The sequence below is a fragment of the Paramormyrops kingsleyae genome, chromosome 2, assembly GCF_048594095.1.
Source record: "Paramormyrops kingsleyae isolate MSU_618 chromosome 2, PKINGS_0.4, whole genome shotgun sequence".
Lineage (NCBI taxonomy): Eukaryota > Metazoa > Chordata > Actinopteri > Osteoglossiformes > Mormyridae > Paramormyrops > Paramormyrops kingsleyae.
The window spans coordinates 24,958,717-24,981,239 of NC_132798.1; the positions used below are offsets into that span (position 1 = coordinate 24,958,717).

Below are 22,523 nucleotides of genomic sequence, written 5' to 3' on the forward strand. Positions count from 1 at the left end.
AAATGTACATGGGTTTATCTACAAAGCAATGGCTCAAGACTGAGCTATTTTTCAAAACAAAAAACACAGAACCTGTATGATGGCATACTGGCTCGGTGGGTAGTATTGTTGTCTGAAATCCTTCCGTGTGTGTGGAATTTCCATTTTCTCAAGGTCACCTTCTGGCTGAGCTTTGTCACAACTATGCCCTTGTGCTTCACGGGGGGTACACCTGGCATCCTAACCAAGATGTACCTCTGCCACATGCCCTGTGGCACGTAGGAGAGGTTCCAGGCTCGATAACCAGAATAAATGGCTGGAAAAGGGATGGACATAAATATGTATACATTCTCCGTTGGACACTTTGGTTATAAATAAGCGTTGAATGACAAGCTAAAGAATGGAACAAATTTGCAATAAATCAGGAGAACTGCAAGGAAAAATTTTGCGCACACCTGTTTAAGTAAAAACTAGGGAGTCAAAAGTAGGACTGAAGATGTATTTAGCTTCACTCTCACAAGACGAGAGATCTTCTCTGCCTCGGAACAAGCAAGTCACAATAACATTCTGCTGTGGAAAGGGGTGGACTTCTATCTGGGGAGAGAGCGGCAGGTTATTACAGTTAACAGTAAACATTTTCAGAAAAATGCCCATCTGCCATATTTAATATAAATTCCTATACATATAAGACCAGGTTGTTGGACTCTGTTACAGAGAGACGTCACGGTGGCAGTACCCTCCCAACACAGCACTGCTTTAGCTTGTCTTTTGAACTAGTGATAGATCCACCCTCCCCCTGGCCCAGTCTGTTTTTGAAGTGGGGGAATTTTAAAATAGACTCCCAAGGTCACACAGTTGGTCTATGCTTGAGAATTTCCACACAGACGGTTTTTCAGTGTTAACAGAAGCATCCCGTTAGGTTACAAGAATGTCTAAATTTATCACTATAGTGACTCTATATGATTGTATATGACAACATTGTAGAGCACTCATTATTACGGCTGAAAAAGTGATGAGTCAATCAAAAGTATTGGCATTACAATCGTGAATCATGAATAAATTATTTAAAATTGAGAATAGATCAGGAATGCTGGTGTAAATTAAGAAAAATCATGAAATACATTTTATGGCAAGAAGGAGCATGCTAAGGGTTACTGTATAAAAACATTACTATGGATTAGATAGGCTTTTACCAATACATGTACTGGACCCTCGCAAGCTGAACTGGGACATCTCATGCTTAAAAACAAACCACATTAAAAACATGGCTTCCCAGGAGTAGGGCTCATAAACAATCCATTTAATCCTGGGATTTCCCCAAACCCCTGATTGGCTAATATTTGCTCAAACACTTGGGAAGAAGTTTGGGGTCGAAGAAATGGTAAATTCCAGTTCACATTAAGATCCTGGGTATGACGTTAAACCACATCCGGCCCTGCAAGTTGGAGGACCGCTTTTTGGGGGTTGCTGGCTGGATTGGCACTCCAGCCACTGTAAAACAACTCACAACAGATCGGTATAAACAGGCATGATACCCTTCTGCTCTCCATGGGAGTAGCTCTGCTGCAGCCGCCCGCAGGAAGGCTGCATGCATCATGAAGGAGATGGGGGAAAGCCCATCTCCTTCATAGCTGTTAGAGAGGATGGCTTGTGAACCAGCCAGCCTCACTGAGATTGCATGGGTCGTGAATCAGCTGGGGGCAGGGAAGGCCACAGAGATCTGGGGTATCTGGGGTGAACTTCTCCAGGCTGCTGGTAAGGCTGTCCTCCTGGCATTGCAATCTTTGCTTCCCTTTGGGTGTCAGGCGTCATCCTAACCGACTGGAAAATGAGACTTGAAGTCCCTATCTGAAATGGGAAGGATGATCACCTGGATTGTGGCAACTACAGGGGGATAACACTGCTTTTAGTGCTGGGTAAGGTTCTTGCTAGGGTCATCCTTAAATCTGTGGTCACTTGCTCGCCCGTCAGCAACCGGAGCAGTCTGGTTTTACACCTTGGAAGTCTACCATCGACCGCATCCTGGCACTGAGGGTTCTCATCAAGCGCAAACATAAATATTGGCCAAGGTTCTTTTCAACCTTTGTCGATTTTCGTAAAGCATTTGACTCAGTTGATCGAGTTGCCCTGTGGGACATCCTGAGACTTTGCGGGATCCCCCCGAAGTTGCTGGACATCATGGCCGACCTGTACACTGGTACTGTGAGTGCTGTGCATAGTGGAGGGAGAACCTCCACGTTCTTCCCAGTTGATTCTGGGGTTCGCCAGGGGTGTGTTCTTCTTCCTACTCTGTTCCATGCTTGTATGGACTGGGTGTTGGGCAGGGTCGTGGGGTCCAGCAGCTGTGGGGCATCCGTTGGTGAAGAAAGATTTACTGATCTTGACTTTGCCGACAATGCTGTGATCTTAGCGGAGTCAATAGAGGCTCTGATCGGGGCTCTCGAGAGACTGAGGGAGGAGTTTGAGTGTCTGGGATTGTTGGTGTCCTGGATAAAAACCAAGATCCAGGCCTTTAATGATTTCTTAGGCACAGCCACCTGTAGTGTGTCTATCTGCAGGGAGAATGTCGAGCTTGTCGAGAGATTTACTTACTTCAGCAGCGACATTCATGCCTCTGGTGACTCTTCCTATGAAGTCAGCAGAAAGACTGGGAGAGCATGGGGAGTCATGAGGTCGCTGGAAAGGGGTGTGTGGCGCCGCCGATATCTTTGCAAGAACATGAAGGTCCAAGTCTTTAGAGTCCTGGTGCTCCCTGTCTTACTGTATAGCTGTGAGACATGGATGCTATCCAGTGAGCTGAGACAAAGACTGGACTCCTTCATTACTGTGTCTCTTCGGAGAATCCTTGGGTCCCGCTGGTTTGACTTTGTGTTGAATGAGCGGTTGCTAGAGGAGTCCTGAATGAGGCACATTACCTGCATTGTAAGGGAGCGTCAGTTACGGCACTACGGCCATGTGGCGCGTTTCCCTGAGGATGATCTGGCTCACAGGATCCTCATTGCTGACGACCCGAGCAGCTGGACCAGGCCAAGGGGACACCCACATATCACATGGCTGCGGGAGATGGATGGGACTGGACTGTGTGTCTGCCTGGGGGGTCGCCAGCCATGATCCCAAAGAGTTTACCACACGCTGCATCAGTGCATGTTCCCCAACCTGATCTGACCTGATTAAGACAAAAAAAACATCCTATTCACCGAAAACCAAATTTGCAATTGGACAGAAATGTGCTTTTCAAAACAGATACAGGGTCTGAAGTACAAGGGGTCATCAAAATGCCCCGTGTCTCAGGGCAAACTGCACATTGGCCTGTTTGTCTTTTCAAAAATCTGATGCTGATCCAAAGACGGAGCCTTATTAACCAAAAATCAATGGTTTGATTCTGAATAACTGGATGAGGAATGTCCTTGAGATAAATTGATTTCCACAAGGCAGGAATGCCTGCTTATACACCCAATCCTCCACTTCAACCGGGAACTTTAAAGGATGCATATGACATTTCCTCCATTGTTGTTTGAGTAATAGGTGCTCTGATTAATGTTGTCTTCTAGATTATCCCTGGACATGACAAAGGAATGCAGGAGCAAATACAAGAAACACTTTCTGTGCGAGTTATTTTATTACTCTGTATGTTAATATCATTTAGAACTATTACTTCCTGGAGAATGTGTACATTATGTATAGCAAGTGTAATAGAATTTTTTTGTCACGAAGAGTAGTAGAAGGGTCTAGAATGGTTTAGTAACAGAGCCTGGGCTGGAGGACAAGTTCATGTTTAGGAAAGGTGTGGGAACCACTTCAATGCAGATTGTGTGGGTTTATCTGTAACACAAACATCCACGTCTTCCCTCACGCATCACACACTTTGACCTTTCTCTACTGATTGCAGCACCTCTGGCAAGATGGTATAGGTCAGATTCACTCTGCTGTACAATGTGTCTCCTCTCTTCGACAGATAATGTTGTTTGCATCAATGAGGTTCCAAATTCTAACCGGGACAGATGTGAAGCTCCACACAGGGGTGTGCAGTACAGGCACTGGACAGTCTGATCATTTAAACTCATTGATGAAATCGAAATAACAAAGCATTGCACAAAAAATGGAAAACAAAACATATGTACAGTTATAGAACGCATCTAAGTGTGCCGTAGGAGTGGCAGTCACGTCGAGAGGGATTCAGAAGGACAAATGCGGGGGGGGGGGGGGGGACACTCACAGCTCACAGAGGGGAGTGCCAGGCAAATGAAACAAGGCGAAGTGGAGATATTACAGACACAACCTCACAGCAGGGCTCAGAGCGACTGGGGGGGGGGGGGGCAGTGGTAACCAGGCAAGCCAATTAGTTCCCCTAGCTCATTAAACGATGTGATATATCAGGAAGATCAAATGCCGTTTAAATGTACTTATACCTTAACTCTCTCTGTTATGAATACAAATTGAGAACTTAAGATCACCAAGATGCAGCATCCTGAGGGAGAGGCTGCTCTCCATTTCAGCATCTCTCAAAAAAATCAGTGACTCAGTCTGAGTTTTTCATGTACTTAATCTTAAAAGGGTGAGGCACCTTAATTTTGGTTAGCTGTGTATTAATCGTGACCTTAATGGCTGCTCAAAATAATGCAGCCCAAAGACATAACTGATGTTATTCCAAATGGGGACCAGTGAAGCTCTGTTACCGTGTCCATTGGGAAAGAAATTAATAGGAATTGTTTTAGCCATTGCTGTATTAGTTACAGCATACAGCATTTAAATGGTGACAGCGTATTGTTAGGAAAAGGACCTATAACAGGATTCAAATGGCTAAAGTAACCATGGATGTACCCATCACCTACACCAGGGTTATTCAAATCACGGTCCTCGAGGTCCAAGCACTGCTGGTTTTCCAGCCTTCCTTTACCTGTGAAGCAGGTGTGAAGCCTCTGACCAATAAGAATCAGTAATTATTAAACTAGCTACCTGGGAGAACTGAAAACAAAACCTGGATTTGGAATTGAGGTCCAGATTTGAAGAACCTTGACCTACACTATATGAGCAAAAGTCTTGGGACACACCTCTTAATCATTGAATTCAGGTGTTTCATCCACACCCATTGGCGCAGGTGTATAAAATTAAGCATCTAGCCATGCAGTCAGGTTTACTTTGTGCCAGGAGCTTCATGAAATGGGCTTCCATGGCTGAACAACTGCATGCAAGCCTCACATCACCAAACGTCAGATGCAGTGGTGTAAGGTATGCTGCTATTGGGTTCCGGAGCAGTGGAAACGTGTTCTGTGGAATGACGAATCAGGCTTCTCTGTCTGGCAGTCTGATGGACGAGACTGAGTTTGGTGGGTGCCAGGAGAACATTACCTGCCGGTCTGCATTGAGCCAGCTGTAAAGTTTGGTGGAGGAGGGATAATGGTATGGGGGTGTTTTTCAGGGTTGGATTAGGTCCCATAGTTCCAATGAAGGGAACTCTTAATGCTTCAGCATACAAAGACATTTTGAACAATTCTATGCTTTGAGCTTTGTTGTAACAGTTTGGGGAAGGCCCATTCCTGTTCCAGCATGTCTGTGCCCCAGAGCACAAAGCAAAGTCCAAGTTCCATGGCTGAGTGTATTTGGTGTGGAACATGGGCGTCATTAGGTCTGATCACTCGGGGCTGTAGCCCCAAGTATTTTAGCCCTAATGCCAAAAAAAAAAAATGTCCCAGATAAACCTGACTTAGCCTCTGATCTTTTCAATAGCTAAACCCCATTGAACACATACTGTATGGGATAAACTAGAATGGAGATTGAGATCCAGGCTTTCATGTCCAACATCAGTGTCTGACCTCACAAAATGCTCTTCCAGATGAATGGGCAAAAATTCCCGCAGACACACTCCAAACTCTTGTGGAAATCCTTTCCAGAAGAGTGGCAGCTGTTATAGCTGCAAAGGGGGGATCAACTCCATTTTGATGCCTATGGATTCAGAATAGTGTGTCATAAAACTTCCTGTAGGTGTAACGGCCAAATGCTCTTTTCCATAACGTGCATGAATGGCACAAAACAGGACCCGACTGTATGTGCCCCTTCCCATTAGCCAGCTAGATGTAAAAAATTCAAAGCTTTGTCATGTGCACAGAGTACAGTGTATAAAGTATAATTAAATTCTTACTTACATACCTTTCATGTAAGGATGTAATGGTACGTGTAGGTGCCCATGTAATGCTCGGTACATGATTTTCGGTTCAGTACGCGCTAATAAGCTAATGAATACGTTTCCTGACGCAGGCAGAACCTAAATTCACAAGCTGATGTTCAACATGGAAAACATTTTGCTAATTGGGATTGTTTTTTGAGTTGTTTGTGGCAAATGCTGGTTATAGTCAGTCAGTCAGTTATAGTCAGTCATGATTGGCGGTTTGGGAGCATTTCAGCTTCCCAAAAGAACATGTTGCCTTCATGTGCTAGGTAGAAGGTCCTACTTCCTACTATCAATGTGGGCATTCGCGTAAAAAACAGTAAATCTAGAGATGTGAACTGGGATGTATTTCATTAAACTATTATCTTATTATTTAAATTTTATTTTTCTAAGCCAAAGGCTATGTATTTATCTTGGAGAATATAATCTTCTATTTCAAATATTACGTCTTGTCACCTCTCACCATGAAATGAAAATATCTGTAATTGTCTAGCCTATAGTCATGAGAATGAAATATGGCATAATAGCATTCTTGCTAGTGACTAAGTAAACAGAAATATTAGATAGGAATGAGTTTTCATGGACCATCAAAATTATTTTTTGTTATTTGTTTGACGTTGTACACCATGTGTACTGTCTTTGCACTTTGTCTGTTTTGCACACTGTTTCTGTACACTGTGGGTGAACAAGCAAACATAAGAACTATAATTGCAGTAACATCTAATGTAATCGGGGCAACTGACTGCATTGACGATGATTATTATTACGTTACAGCATACAGCAGTAGATGCAGTCAATGAAATGAGTGCTAATTAAGCTACTTTTGGTGACCAACAGCCATTTCATTCTATTACTGCACAAATAATCGGAGATGCCAACATGACATGATTCGCAGTGTCCCAAATTTCTTCTTGGACGGCACGTTTACAAGACCTCTCTTCCAAGACCATGAGTATGATCTTTGCATTCTCGGTATTGAGAAACACCCAGTCTGACCAGAATGCAAACACAGGCACCAAATCACAGTCAGATTACCACATTAGCAAGTGTCAAGGTAATAAAAATAAAAGTTTTAATGCTAAAATGTCCAAATACCCCAGACAAGTTATATACAAATTGTCCTTGTTCTGCCTCATTAGTCAGTAAACTAACAGTCCTTCTGACAGCAAACATTCTGTAGTACAACATATAATTGGATTTAGGTCACATCCAACTGTTTTCGTCTGTTTCAATCTCCCCTTCCTTCTAAGTACCACAACACATTTAATTAATGCCATTATCATCATTACCAGAAAGATCGCCTCGTTGACATTCTCATTGTCCAAAAAAAGCAAAACAATTTCATGATTCCCACACCAATAAAGCCCTGTCTGTTACACTGACTAACAGGCGGTGATGGAGAATAGCATCTGCTCATATGTAACTGGGGAATTAGAATTTTCAGCAGTACTTTTGTTATTCAGTAGTATGACATGGTTCTGGCTTATTGTGGGTTTATTCTGTCTTGCAGAGTACGGAGGGGGGTTGCATAGGAAAGGACCTGTGTTGTTCTCAGGGCATGATCTGTCATTTTTGCAATTAATTGTAAATTGATGCTCTTATTTTTTGCTTGGTCTTGCCTTGTGACAGTTATATTATCACGTTTCAGGTATTTTTGGACAATCCTCACTCTGCCCTCCCCCAGCTCACTCCCCAAGTTAATGTGCATGCGTCGTCCACTGGGGAGTGCAAGAGCTTATGTGTGACAAAATCACCAAAGGTGGAACAATCCAACGTTTGGTTAAAGGTACAGTCTCACTTCTAAGAAATTCTATTAAATTTTACCCACTTACACAGCTGAATATTTCACTGGAACAATTCAAGTTTTCTAATGGTCATTTTTATTTTAAATCTGGCAATTTGTACTCTACAGCAAAAAGATAGCTTTTAATCAATGAAACCATTTCAGTATTTTTAGCACACAGTAATATAGGACATTCAGTCCTGTTCTTGATTGTTTAACCCCCCCCCCCCCCCCCCACACACACACACACACAAATACTTTCTCCTCTCTCTGCAAGTTGTAACTCAGTGATTATCAAAGCATAATGGACCCAGTACTTAAAGCTCTCATGCTAAAAATGCAGCCCATATACTGGGAAGGTAGCAGAGTCCAGGCTTACAGTGACAAACATGTGTTGGGGGGGGGGGGGGGGGGTAGCATGGTGAAGTAGAGAATAGAACGGTGATCCACTGAGTGGCTCCAATGAAAAGGGATTTATTAACAAAACACAACACAAAGTAGAAGCCAGAAAAAAAAGGACCATGAGGGGTCAGAAAACAAATCAGGAGAATTAAGAACAAACTAAAGAAACCACACAGTAAACAGGGAAGAGAATAAAACAAAGAGCAGGACTAGGAAACAACCACAGCTACTAACACACGGTAACAACTAGAATGACAGACTGAAGAACAGAATGAGGGTAGGTACATAAATCTACAAAGATGACAAGGGCTAACAAGGGGCAAGTATGGAACATAACCAAAAACCACCAATCAGAAAAGGCACAGGACAACAAGCAACAGGTTGAATATATTTCAATTAACAAGCACAGGAAAGTAGGGAACTTTAAACAGCACTGGGGCTAACTACACAAGGAAAGGCTAGAAACAAGTACAAGCAAGACATACTGTAAACCAACAAGGCATGGGTAAGATAAACTACGAACAGGGACACAAAGCAAAAAGACCTAGACAAACATTACCAAAAGCTAAGGATAAAATAAAACCAAAATATGTTAAACCAAGGTGAAGGATGCCCTCTGACCAGCCTCAAACTCATGGCTGGAGGGGTTCAGTCTCAGAGCTGCACCATTAACTCATAGAGCTACACAGCAGCCTGGGTGTCACAGGAAGGATCTGGAGGGGCACTGACCCTGACAACATGAGCAGAACCTCTGCCCCCCCTTTTGGCAGATTTTAATCCAGGTGAGCCTGTATGGGCAAAAGTCCAGGGCCAATTTAATCCCAGTTCAGCCCTGTCAGGGGGAATAAAATATTCTAATTACCTCAGCAGTGCCAGGAATGGGCACTATTTTTATGATGGATGCTGGGAAAAAAAGCAAAGCCTCGTTGAGCTGATGGGTGGAGCCAATATCACCCTTGAGGTGCAACTCTCGGCTCCCCAGAGTGAAATGTTTATTTCCAAAGGTGATATAAAGAAATGCTGTCATCAAACAGTAATGAATATAATAATAATAATAATAATAAGAAGAAGAATAGTAAAATATCCTATTCTTCAGGATGTTATAACCCTGACAATCGACAGCAACCAGTTGCTATGTGGAGCTCTTTGTTACCCTGTATGATCTTATTTAATAAACCCGCCCATTAAACCTATGCAGCCATTCATTTCTAAAGGCTGTTTTTGTTCTATGTAGCACAGACTTAAGTCATAAAGCTTATATATGTATATATATCAATATCGTTTTGAACATGTGGCCTGAACTAATTAAAGCTGAGAGATCTGGGTTCCTGCAGCACACCAAGATACAGCTTTAATGTGCACACACATTCTGCCAAGAATGGCTTTTGCTAACAATGAGCATTTTCCACGACCCATCATCTAATGGCTTATCTTGGTCAGGGACATCTGGAGCCCAACCCAGGTAGCGTAGGGCACAAGGCTGGGGACATACATGCACATCATGGATAATTTAAAATAAATACATTTTACATGGTACAGAAGACAGTGAATAAGCACAGACTGGTATACCAACATTAAGAGAGGAAAACTCTGTAAAACGTAGAGCTGCTGATTAAATAATCATATTGCTTTGTTATTTTCTGAAAATCTCAGTCCTTGAAGAATCAGTAGACTGGGACAGTGTTTCCCAAACCGCTCCTCTGGGACCTTCAGACAGTCTGTGTTTCTGCTGGCCCATCTGGGGCTCCACGAGGACCAGATGGGGAAACACTGGATTAGGGATTCTACTGATGAAGACCAGAGGATCTGTGGGGTGACCTGAGCAGCACAATGAGAAGATACAGACCCGTCTCTAGGCTTCTGGGACCTCATCATGCAGCCAGTCATGCAAAATCTTATTATGATTTATCTGAAACAAAACAATTACAGCCAAAGTCATGAATATACACTCAGTGGCCGATTTATTAGGTACACTCACTCATTAATGTGAATAGTCTGCTCCATGGGTGTCATTAGGTCTGATCACTTGGGGCTATAGTCCCAAGTATTTTAACCCCGATGCCAAAAAAGTCAAGCCCAAGGTAAACTTGACTGATCTTTTCAGTAGCTAGAAACTCCCCTATTTTGCTCCTCCAAACAGTAAAACATGTGACTACATCTGAATATATACAGTATGCACTCAAAGTCTGGAGGTTCACTTACTGTGTAGCTAATCATTACAATGGGTAAGACACATGATCTACATTATTTTAAACGTGGTATGATTATTAGAGCCATATGTATTGGTTTCTATATCACAGACACAGTCACCTTCCTGGGGATTTTCACACACTACAGTATCTAGAGCTTACAGACAATGGAGTGATGAACAAAAACATCCATTCAATGGGGAAAAATACCTTGTTAATGAGACAGATCAAAGATGTTTGGAGACTTGTTAAAGCTAACAGGAAGGCATTAAGTACAAAAATAACAGCTGAGAATAGCAGTGATGTGCTGAATGTGTTCTCCAAATGCAAACTAGTCAGCTCAGGGGAAGGGGGCTTTTACCCCATACTATGTAGAGGTACCTAATAAAGCGGCTGCTGAATGCTCAGATGGTCATTTGCTTGTAGTTGAAATTCCTGGCCACAGAGCACTTTTTCTTAAAGTTTTCTATTCCAAGCTTAAAAACCTTGAGTACAGAGTCCTCTAGTCTGATATGCCAGCACATGGACTTCAAAACGCTTTGATAAGCAAAACATGGTGACCTTTGGACTCTGCCTTTCTCTGACAAATTGTTATTCGTAGTTACAAAGAGGAAGGCAAGTTCTTATCTTTATTTATTCATTCATGAACTAGATTTCAATTTGTGAGCTTTTACATTTTTTGCCAGTCTTAAGCATGCTGATATTAAATGTGTCCACATTGTCTTCACATTAGGTTCAGTCCAGTTGAAGTGAATGATTTAATCACTTTTCATTAGGTTTTTTTTTATATTATCCACTCATCCATTTGTAATAAACAATTATTTTGATAATAATCGTATTCACAGAATTCCAGACTGCACTTTGGGATACATCCTAGAGGGGGAGCCATTGCACCCCAGGTAATTAATACTCAATGAGCAAAATTAAGGCTCTGTTTACACTTGGTTTTAAACTGTATATTGGGTGATTGGATCACAAGTAGACAGCTTAGACACATCACCATATGCACATGTGTGTTCAGATTTTGTTACTGCCCCATACACAGTTGCTGTGACATCCCTGTGCATCAGGAAGCACTAGCATTTACACTGCAAAATATATGTGGTCAGATGCACCCCAGGTCACCTTGGCAAGTGGTTTAAGTGATCGGATCACAATACGTCTAGGTGGTCATTGTCATTTGCCTTTAGTGCTGTCCACTTGCAAACTGATCACCCAAGACATTTTAAAACCAAGTGTAAGCTGGGTCTTAGTCTGAATACTCCACCTCAATGAAATATCTGTAGTATGAGAGGAGATCAGAATGATGAGGTCTAGTGGATACAGAACCCACTACACACACAGGGGGTTGAGACCAGATTGTATAGAATATACTGTGAGATTATGGCAGGCAGAGTGAAGGCATAGGGTAACCTTTTCTTAAGCTTTTGCTTTTTCGTTTTGTTGCCATGGTGAGTGATCGCCAACCTTGGACAGACCGGTAACCCCATTAAAAACAGCCCAGCAGAGCTTTGTTAGGCCCATTGCCTTATTAGGGTAATTAATAAGGTCAAGTCGGGGGGGGTGGGGGGGGGAATGTCTGGGGGGAAATGGGAACCTGCTTTCTCTGTGGAAGCATGTTTTGTGGTTTTGCTTGCTGTTCATAAAGATGCCTTGAACACAGTAATGTAGACACTGGGGGCGCTGAGCCCCCCCCAATAAACAGACCCTTGTATTTAAATGATTAAGTTGTGCCCCCTCCCATATCAAACTCTTTTCTATGCCGTGGCTTGTTACGTCACAGCAAATCTGATTGATTTAAAAAATAATAATAACGGACTAAATTAGGAATTAAAACCATTAAAATGTATATTGTTAGATAATGTTATATAATGCTTTAATGTGGTGTGAGATTGTTTTTTTAGAGCATTGTGAATGTTTTGTTTGCTGCCTTAATTTGAAGCTTAATGATACCTAAAGTACCGTACATTCATCTATGAGTGCTTTGCTCTGTGTATGTGTGTGTATGTGGTCATGTATATATTACATTGTGGGGGCCAAATGTTTACTAATTGTTGGTAACCTCTGTCAAAACAAATCAGTTATGGCATTTTTAAAGTATGTGTACGTATGTTTGTTTTACAGTTCGTTTGGTTCCGGTGAATAAATCATTCAGAATATACAGTGTTTTTGGATAATTTCATTACCACCCAAAGTCATAAAACAACAGTATAAACGTTAATGCATTTGGCTATTGAAAACGCTGCAATAATAATATTCCTTTAGAATTATGCTATAGTGAAAATTATTTGATCACGGCTTTCCAATTTCATTGAAAAAGATTAATATTTCATAAATGTCTCCATAACTGTGTCGATACTGAGCTCTCGGGGCTACGATGGGGTTACGTTCCGATAAACCTGTCATAAGGCAAAAATACTGTAAAATTAAAAGGCATTTTAATACAGTATACCTAAGCTAACAAACATCATAGCCTAGCCTAGCCTAGGCTAACCCTAACCCTAACCCTAACTTAAATATGCTTAGAACACTTACATTAGCCTACAGTTCAGCAAAATCATTAACACAAAGCCTATTTTATAATAAAGAGTTGAATATCTTATGAAATTTCTTGAATAACCATAACGCCAATCATAATCATAAAGTCAAAATATCCTAACATGGATCGTTGTAACCCAGGGAGCGTTTGTATTGGCTTACACTAAGAATATGGTGTTAATGATGATGCTGTTTCCATTTAAACCTTGTCTTCCTCAGGTCCCTTTTGTCATATAACACACTCTAACTTGGGTGGTCACATGGCAAAGCAGCACAAACCCAGGCCAATCATTTACCTTTCAGTTTATTTTGCTGTGGGAGAGGATTTGATGCACAGGTAGAGATAGCTGGCGCCTTGGTGGGAATTCCCTTATACCTCATTAGTGATCAAACCGGGCAAGTATCATTCACCGCAGCAGTCGGTTCAAAAAGACCTTGTTTCAGGTGCTTGTTTATTTCTTCATTTAATAACTGCCGTTGGTACCCTAACCTTAACACATATAACACACAAAGGTCATTTCCAAAAAACACAATTAGTGTTTAGACCTTATCTCAATATTTCAGGTTTGGCAAAACTTTGTGTGTACAGAGTTATCTTGAATCCGTCATTGCAGGTGGAGGTGCCCATTTAAACCTTGTTTAAAAAAAGTCCTGATTCTTTGCATTCTTTTCTTTGGAGAATCTGTGCATTGATTCCAAAGGAAGAAGCAATTTCAGCTTGGTGGCATGTTCCTTGTAAAACTCAAGGGTGGGACCTTTGTTACTAGCCAACAGGGCTAATACAGTAAAAGTGAGCTAGCCACCGGACTGGTGTTCAGTTTATTGTACTCGTCCTTTGTCTAAATTCACTTTTAAAGTTATTTTTCATTTCCATAGTACACATTTTTCCCCAGGCCGCATTCATTTATCACAACTTGTGTAGTCGTACCTAATTGTACAGCTCAAACTAAAATATAACCCTATGCCATTCAGGATTCCTCCAAAAAATGTGTTTTAGTGACTATTTTAATTTGTAACTAACTTAGTTTAATATTTGCATAGAGTGAACACTAAGCAGTAAAAACAAGGTTTTGTCATCAAAAATGACATGATTTCAAAATGGTAGTACAATTAGGTAACAGGACATCTTAAATGCTGTAGTGAATAGTATTCATTAATGGATTATTTTTTGTACTTTAGTGAGAAGAGATCTGCATCAGCTTAATGAAATTTGTTTACTGCCTGTTTCCTTTTGGCCTTAATGGACTAAAAAGGTAAATGTCTAAGTTGTATTTACAGTTTCTGCGAAGAGACTTAATACAAAACACCTTTCCACAAACATTCTACTGCAGCAAAGGGCAGACAAACTGACAGTGTTCGGTAATGAAAAGAAGAGTCTTAGGAGACCAAGTACTGAGGTTTTGAGCCAATGTAGAAATGGGGCTGGTAAATTGTGCCTTTCCAGAGGTTACTGCTCTGCATTATGCTAGATTTCACAACAGAATACTGCCAATCCTGTTACTAACTCCGGACTTAATGCACCCAAATTGCTGTAATTACTTTTTTTATCTGTACTTTAATGAAGAAGATTATTACCACTTAGAAACCCTATTATTTAAAAAGTCATTCCCGTCTACAGAAAGAAAGAAAAAAAGTAACAATTCAAAATGAGGTCATTTTAGTCTAACCCATTTATGTGTCTTCACAGATAAGTGTTATCAGAAAGGGCATCAGGTTTAATAATTGACTTTTTTGTTGTTAATTTTGAAATTCTAAAAAAAGTCCCTGTGACTTAAATGTCTGTAGAAAAGACAACTCAGGATATATCGATAAAATGATAAATTGGGAAATTTAAATGCTAATTATTTAATATGAATGGTCCATAAAACAATGTAAAGCAATTTATGACAAGCACACTTCTACAATTCACTAAACTACATAAATCAAATAAACCATTTGACTGATTGATTGCTTGATTAGTGGGTTGGTTGATTATTGATGTCACTGCAGGTACTGACTTGACACCCACCAAACACCTATTCTTTAGAATATGGTTCAGGTCAGTAGTAGTCAATAATGCATTAGAAAACATGTTTTCTTTTTAATTTTAAATAAATCTGCTAAATCAGTCACTTTTTACTTAGAAAGTCTGGATACATTTTATGTTATAAATCCGTGGTTTCTCTCAAAAGTTTATTGCAATTGAACTATCCATTCAACTTATTATCCAGCATTTTTAGAAATACAAATATTTCAATATAAATAAGAAAATAAGAGATCCTGTTAAAACAAGTTGTTTCAAACTAATTTTTGGATAGTAACTTGTCTGAGATAAAAGTACTAGAACATTACAGGAACATATACAGACTTCTGAGAATAGCTGCGCATCAGGTGTAAATGCAACCTCTTTGTTAGATGATCTTCTGTATTTCAGAATAGTGCTGCCCCCTGCTGACACTTACAAACAGGCACGAAGCTACATCCGCATGTGAATGACTAAAAATGAGAAAACATGATGAACTAACAAACATAGAAACACAGAAAGAAAACTAAAGGAGATCACCACCCAACCTGGACAACAGCCTCTGCAGAACATCTCTGTTCCTTCTCAGATTTACAGATTTGCTTCATCTTCTATCTACAAGAAATGGTACGAAAACAGTGCCCTACTGTGGTGAAACAACTACCTGAAAAACATAACAGGGCTCATGGGAGATGCAGTCCAGAAGCTTGTTAAAAATACCCAAGAGCTAGATCAGGACTTCATCTCCCATCAGACATATGCAAATAGAATTTAGAAAACTGAATCATGTATAACTCTACACATTATCCATGGAGCACTAGGCCCTTCAGTTAACCCCAGAGGCATTGGAGGGCATGGATATCATGAGGATGCCTCATACTTCACAATGCTTGGCAGAATTTCTAGGTAAACCCCTGGTGGTACAAGTTAGTCATTTCTGATGTTAGAAAGATGGGATCTGAAGCTTGTTAAATGTTTCTTTGCTGACCACCCATTTACTCATTTTTTTTGGTAAATATCAGTGAAATCACCACCACCATATTTGATGTTACTATTCTCAGAGGATTTCAAATCACTCTAAACACATCTTTGATGGGCCAAATCATTAATGTTTTAATAGGAATTAGTGTTCTTCATTTGAAATTTTGGGTTAATTTTCTTTGTTTATACGAGATACATGGAGATTTCCTCCACTGAACTCACTGTTTCCGTTCAACATCCATTCACTTCTGAGTTCTGGGTTCCATATACTAGTCCAGGTAGTGTGCAAAGAGCAGAAATGGAGATTTTCTTGTACATTCAGCAAGAACTTTTTTCCCAGTTCATACTTAACATGGCAATTTTGAAAAGTTTAATTCAGCCCCATACATAAAACTTGGCATTCTCTATTTTATAAAATGGAAAGTTCAGAAAGGTATACGTGTTTAAAGGCAAATTAAACACGGAAATTAAAACATCACTATATATTCCAGCATGCATAACTGGTGCTGAAGAACTACATGCCAAACTGAATTATGAGTGTGCTTCTCTGAAGTGCAGCAGTAAACATACCGTGGTATCCACATTTATAAAGAGTACATCTAATAAATGTAATAATTAATAATTCCAATTGTGAATAATTCAATTAGTACTTAAGGCCCATCCTTGATGCCATCCTTTTATACACTGTGGAGTCTCCACCTACAACATTAAGTGCAAACTTGCATCAAGAAATTCCCCCAAATTTTAACTGAAGTAAACCCCATAAAACACTATTAAAAGGTGCATTTACACAATCATAAAATATTTCGGAAAGTTTTGATTTAAAAAAAGAAGGATTTTCAAAACTATAGTATATAAAAAATATGAATAGTACAGCTCATTTAATAATTACAAAATTCATATTGTATTTTACAAGCAAGCAAAAAATATATATAATAACCAAAGGCAGCAGCATGAAGATGTGTGTGTCCCATAATCATTCCCAGTGGATCAACCCTGGATTCTCTCAGCTACAGTCTAAGGCCGCATCCTTTCAGGAGCCAAGCGATTCCATCCAAAAGCCCTGACAGTGATTCTGCCACAGTGTCTTGGACCTGCAGTAAGACACACATTTAGTAACGGGACAGCTGACACGTTCCAATGCCATTTTGGCAATTTGCACCGGAGCATTTACATCAATAAAATACATTTACAAATGTTTTTAAAATGACATTTTCATTAAACATTATTAAAAATCATTTACATTTAGCTTGATAGCAGTGACAACTCGTTAATGTGGGGTGCTATACCCCCTCGAAATATCTAAAGAAGAAAGTATACTTAAACATGTTATACATAAATTAAATAATGCAAACTAATTATGAAACAGAATTTGTTTCTCGTACAATGCGCCTAATAATCTACCAGCATTCTTCCCGGGTGAAGGATACTGGCCAAATGAGTCTGTGCAAGTCCTTCAGCTTTTGGCATGCAGGTGACCTGAAGCTGCTCTCTAATTGTTTGTCTTTCAGATTTTCCACAGGGTGCAGCTCTCACACCTCAGACACTCCCACTGTTATTGACCACAGATTGAAATCGCCACTCCTGCTCATGGGCGGAGTTTGGCAGGGGATGTGCATGGCAGTTGTATGTTGTATGACAAAGATAGATACTTTATTGATAGATAGAGATAGATAGATACTTTATTGTCAGTCAGATAGATAGATAGATACTTTATTGTCAGTCAGATAGATAGATACTTTATTGTCAGTCAGATAGATAGATAGATACTTTATTGTCAGTCAGATAGATAGATACTTTATTGTCAGTCAGATAGATAGATAGATACTTTATTGTCAGTCAGATAGATAGATACTTTATTGTCAGTCAGATAGATAGATACTTTATTATCAGTCAGATAGATAGATAGAGACAGACCATCTATCTATCTATCCATCCATCCATCTAAATAGCGTTTAAAGTGTTGTACCTGCCTAGCTAACAGGTACCTTGGACGTATTTAGTGACTGATTTGGTTAGTTGTTTAAATGCAGCTGTTCACCCTCAAGGCTCAGTCAATCAGTGGTCTTGTGAGGGTATAACTGTTCTATGCTGGCATTTTGCACCTTTGCATAAGTCTGTTGCTGCCCTATGGGTGAGGGGTGTCCAATGTTTTTTTACAATGAGAGGTACTTTTACAAAGAATTTCCTGAATCGTGATGTCATATTTTGCTGCTGACTGGGGTCGGGGGGATCCACCTCAGTATATTTTGCCAATCTCAATCGACTAGTTGCCTACCAATGATATAATATATAATGATATAAAGCATTATCCGTTAATCGTCTCGAGATCGACCCGGACTGACCTGATTTGCAAATTCAGCGGCCGGCAAGTGATCGTGTGTTGTGTTGTTTTTAGATTTTCTTTTTTGCTGAGCTATGAACTGCTGCTTCAGTATCTTTGTACCCTCTACCCAAAAAACACCAGCCACCACTGCCTGAAATCAACTGCCATGTTTTTAGATTATTAATGCATATTTAGCTTGATATCAATGTTTTATAGATTATAGCTGTATATCTAGCTTGATAAGAATTGTCACTGGCATTTTGTATTAGATTAATAATGAATATTTGCTCAATAGCAACATATTTTATTGATCAAAGAGAGATTACTTTTCCCCAGATTGTGCTCCTCCGTTCCTCCTAATTTCAAACAGGAGATGTCCAGCTTTCTTGTTTTATTTTCAAAAGAGATACTTTTTACACGTACTATACTTTCGTTTAAAAATTGTTTCAAGTTTCAGGTATAATAAAGTGTTTATTCAAAGAAAAAACCCTTCTGTTTTAATCCCTTTAAGAGTCATGAACTGATAACTGTGAAATACTGTATACTGTGATACCATGACTCCTTAAGAGCTAAACATGTTTCACATTAAGGCTTATAATGCTGTATGCAATATAAAAAGTGCCTAGTCATCCAATGCAAGCATAATATTGTGTCTGCTATAATGAGGGGGGGGGTGCACTTAGACATTTTAAAGTAAAACACATGGAGTGCCTATACTGACAGACAGGAAGCGAAAACTAAATGTCTGTTGCTCACCATCCATGGATTGGCTAGGTGCTCCAGGTTAAGCCATCGCGCCATGTTCACACAAGGGGTCCTTGTTCTGGCTCCATCGGGCTCCTCTCTAGCCATGCAGGACAAAATCAAGATAGGCCGCGAGGACGAGCCCAAAGCTTCGTCAAGCATGGCCCGGATCTGAGCTTCCTCCTTGTGCCGCTCGCCATCTAACAGAGAAAATGGCATATTGCGAGTGTGCGCTGCAGTGCTGCAAGTAACGGAAAATCTGAGGGTGTCAACGCTTAACATGTTTACTAATGCATCCCTGCAATGTCTTTGTAAGTAGCGAACCAGCACAACAACTGATACCATCATTCCCGCTGCCCACTTCAATGTTTTCAAGTACGGAAAACCGTCTACATACGAACCTTCAAGATGCGAACTTTCAAAGATGAGAATGTGCGTGTCCAATAAATAAAAAATTCTTTAAATGACTGCAAAATTAATAACTGTGCCGGAATTTCAAATTTCTGATGCTAGGCAGCATTAAATGTGCATACATATTCTTGATACAGTAACATAGGTTCACTCGCTACCAGAAACCTCTCAGTTGTTGGTTGTTAATGCACCCAAAATATAAATATTAAAAGCATTTTCTCATGTAAATGTTTTTGATAGGAGTCGAAAAGAGAGAGGTAGGCTAGGTCTGCATATGTTATGCAGGCTAGCTGGATAATGGTAAACAGTGAGATCAGCCTTAAGAAAACAGGTAAACAGGTAAACAGTTGAGGCTAACTCTGTTATACTTGTGAACCTGCTCTCAGAATGGAACTGGTTCATATCTTGGGGACTTACTGTATATAAATAAAGATTTATGATCCATGGATACACTCCACTAATTATCCTTCATGGATGTGTAAAAGTGTAGCAGTCTTTAAGGTTAGTTTGTTAGTGACAATAAGAAGCGATCGATTTCTATTGGTGCCTGTGTTTTAATGCTCCTAACCTCTCCCAGCTTCAGCATTTGCCGCGTAGATGAAGCCGTCCACAGCCCGACACACCTCCTGGACCTGGGGCGTGATGTTGTAATTGGGGTCATCCTGGACGAAGAGTTTGCTCTGCACACTCTGGTGCTCAATGCGTGCTCTCTCCCTCTCAGTCCTGCGCAAAGTTATGTCTGTCATGGAAATCCACCTGTATATGATAAAACTCCCCGCCGTTCCCGCTCTGCCCGGAACCCAACATGTGCAACATGTTAAACACAGTGAAATATTCAACAAAATACTCACCTGTTTGTCGAATACAGGGTCAAAATATTGAATCTGTGCTGATCGTTGAATGTGAAACTAATTCCAGACCCAATACCTGGGGTGGGGGTGGGGTGGGGGTGGGACGGGGACTGATGAGTACCAGAAAAAGGTGTAGCACTTCTGCATACATGTAATATTTGAGTTCTGCTGAATCATATGCAATTTCCAAATGGTGAAACCACAAACACAAACAGGTAGGCATGTATTGTAAAGGCTACAGCAGAAAACAAAGGATAAAAAGGCAAGAAATGTATTTATAATGAAGCAGTGAATGTTTTGGGCAGGACTTGCACACTGCTCTAGTGACCACTGCGGGAACTTTTTGCAGCAACATTGCAGCAAGATTGCAGCCCATACCTCCAATCTGCCTCTGGGGTATTCCTGCAACAGGCAGCACATCCGGGGAGAACATCAGCTTCTCCAGCAGGGAGACGTCCAGCTGCTCCAGGCCTGGACCGAACATCGCAAAGCGGGGCTCAGTGGGAACAACTAGAGACTGTAAAAAGGAGGCAACAGCCTTGTACGCTGGCCTTGGGGGTTGCCACTGACGTCTGCACGCAGGGCTGCCTCTCAGGTAGCTGTGGAACGGAGAACAGGAAGGTCAGAGAGTGATGACAGTCATGTACAGTAAGTTTCACTGGAGGATCAGGAGTACTACTCACTCTGCCATAAAGTCTTGGCTAGGATCCTCCTCGTCCTTGCAGATGGGGGCCTCCAGAGCCTCCAGATGTGGCATGGAGGTATGGTCAACGGAAGACCAGAGAGGCATATCTCTGAGCAGGAAGTACTTCCACAGCAGGGGGTCTCTGACCACTGACCTCCAATAGTAATTAGTGCTGCCCAGCCGACAGAGGTCTTGGGGAGTCAGAAGAGCCATAATTCGAAACTGCACATCCACCTGTCAGAGTACCAGAGCGTAACTAGAGGTGGCACTTACAGTATGAAACGTCTCGAAACATTTGAAACAACTGTTTGGGAAGAGCGCTCTTAACAAAAACAAATACCAACAAAATCCATCGACGCCCCAGATATAAATAATAAAGCAGATGTGTCTAATGATCACTTCGAATAAAACGTCTCAAAGTTTGGCGATCTGTTTATGATACCGGAAAGCTACGTACACTGCTGGTATCTTTTTCACCTCACCGGTAAACTGTTCAAGGAGCAGCCAGTCACTGTGTTTTCATCCACATTTCCGGGGTGCTGGACGTTACGCGTATCATTCCACAGACTCATTAAGTATTTGTCTCTGAAACGCTTCAATCTCCTTATGACCGCAGACTCTGGAGTCCTTTCGATGCCTGCCATTTCAATATCTGACAGTGAGCTAGCGAGGGGGGAGTTTTTTTTAAATCAGCTTTAAAGACTCGGTGCTAGCTAACTAACGAGCCACATACAACTAATTGCCAGTAAAGTATATGTAGCCAGCAAAGCTGTCATTCGCTGTAACAACGTTCAGAATTTGTATACGCCTTCCAAGAAAGACAGCGTAAGCTGTCGGTGCAACAACTTCCACGTCCTTATCAGCTGTCCATGTTTGATACACATCCGGGATGTAATGGTGCATTCTGGTCTATGTAGTTTTTATGACAGAAAGTCGAACTTGAAATCGGTTCCTGCGTTCGACTTCCCCTCCCAAACTCGAACGTCTCCCGTTTGAGCGACACATCTGGGAACAAACATGGCTGCCTCCATGAAAACGCTGTTCTGTGTTGTTGCTATATACTTTAGCAGATTTCGAGTGAGATTCTTTTTTCTGAGAGACAAACAAACAAGAAACACGAACTAGTGAAACCACATTAAAACCTTTATGAAATATTTTAACAGAATTAAAATTTAGAATTTGGTGATCAAATCGACCACATGCATGTACATTTATAACCATTAATACATTTAACAAAATTAACATTTAAAAATACTTATAAAATAGAATTACTGTTGACTGTGTAAGCCGCCGTTTTGAGATGACATCACTGGGGAAACTCGACCAGATAATTTGCATATATCCCAACATGCCACGCTGCTGTACTGTAATAGTCCTTTTTACAAGCCAAATTTTGCTGACCAGGGGCTAGGTTGGTCCCTTCGTATGGATGGGCGATATGGCAAAATATTTTTCTTCAAATCACT

The 22,523-nt window shown here is 40.7% G+C and overlaps 1 protein-coding gene across 2 annotated transcripts; it reads right to left on the reverse strand.

The window, feature by feature from the left end:
• Window positions 1-15,215: 15,215 nt before the first annotated feature.
• On the reverse strand, window positions 15,216-22,476 carry fbxo4 (F-box protein 4). Of its 2 annotated transcripts, XM_023803166.2 has the most exons (8): window positions 22,330-22,476; window positions 21,540-22,149; window positions 21,056-21,291; window positions 20,751-20,971; window positions 20,373-20,448; window positions 20,090-20,244; window positions 19,123-19,310; window positions 15,216-17,134 (listed from the first exon to the last, which is right to left on the reverse strand). In XM_023803166.2, exons 2-8 carry the CDS (start codon window positions 21,699-21,701, stop codon window positions 17,051-17,053), a joined length of 1,122 nt encoding a protein of 373 aa, XP_023658934.2. In that variant the 5' UTR covers window positions 21,702-22,149; window positions 22,330-22,476; the 3' UTR covers window positions 15,216-17,050. The 2 variants fall into 2 exon arrangements, with proteins under 2 accessions (XP_023658934.2, XP_023658935.1); XM_023803167.2 differs by lacking the exon at window positions 22,330-22,476 and having other exon boundaries at window positions 21,515-21,643.
• Between the last annotated feature and the right edge of the window lie 47 nt (window positions 22,477-22,523).

Excerpts from the sequence above, each read along its gene's own strand:
- fbxo4 (XM_023803166.2), bottom strand. The coding sequence starts at position 21,701 with ATGGCAGGCATCGAAAGGACTCCAGAGTCTGCGGTCATAAGGAGATTG. Across the intron at positions 20,972-21,055 it reads AGCCAAGACTTTATGGCAGA|CTACCTGAGAGGCAGCCCTG; the intron begins GTGAGTAGTACT and ends TCCGTTCCACAG. Across the intron at positions 19,311-20,089 it reads AAATGCTGAAGCTGGGAGAG|ATGGCGAGCGGCACAAGGAG; the intron begins GTTAGGAGCATT and ends TTTCTCTGTTAG.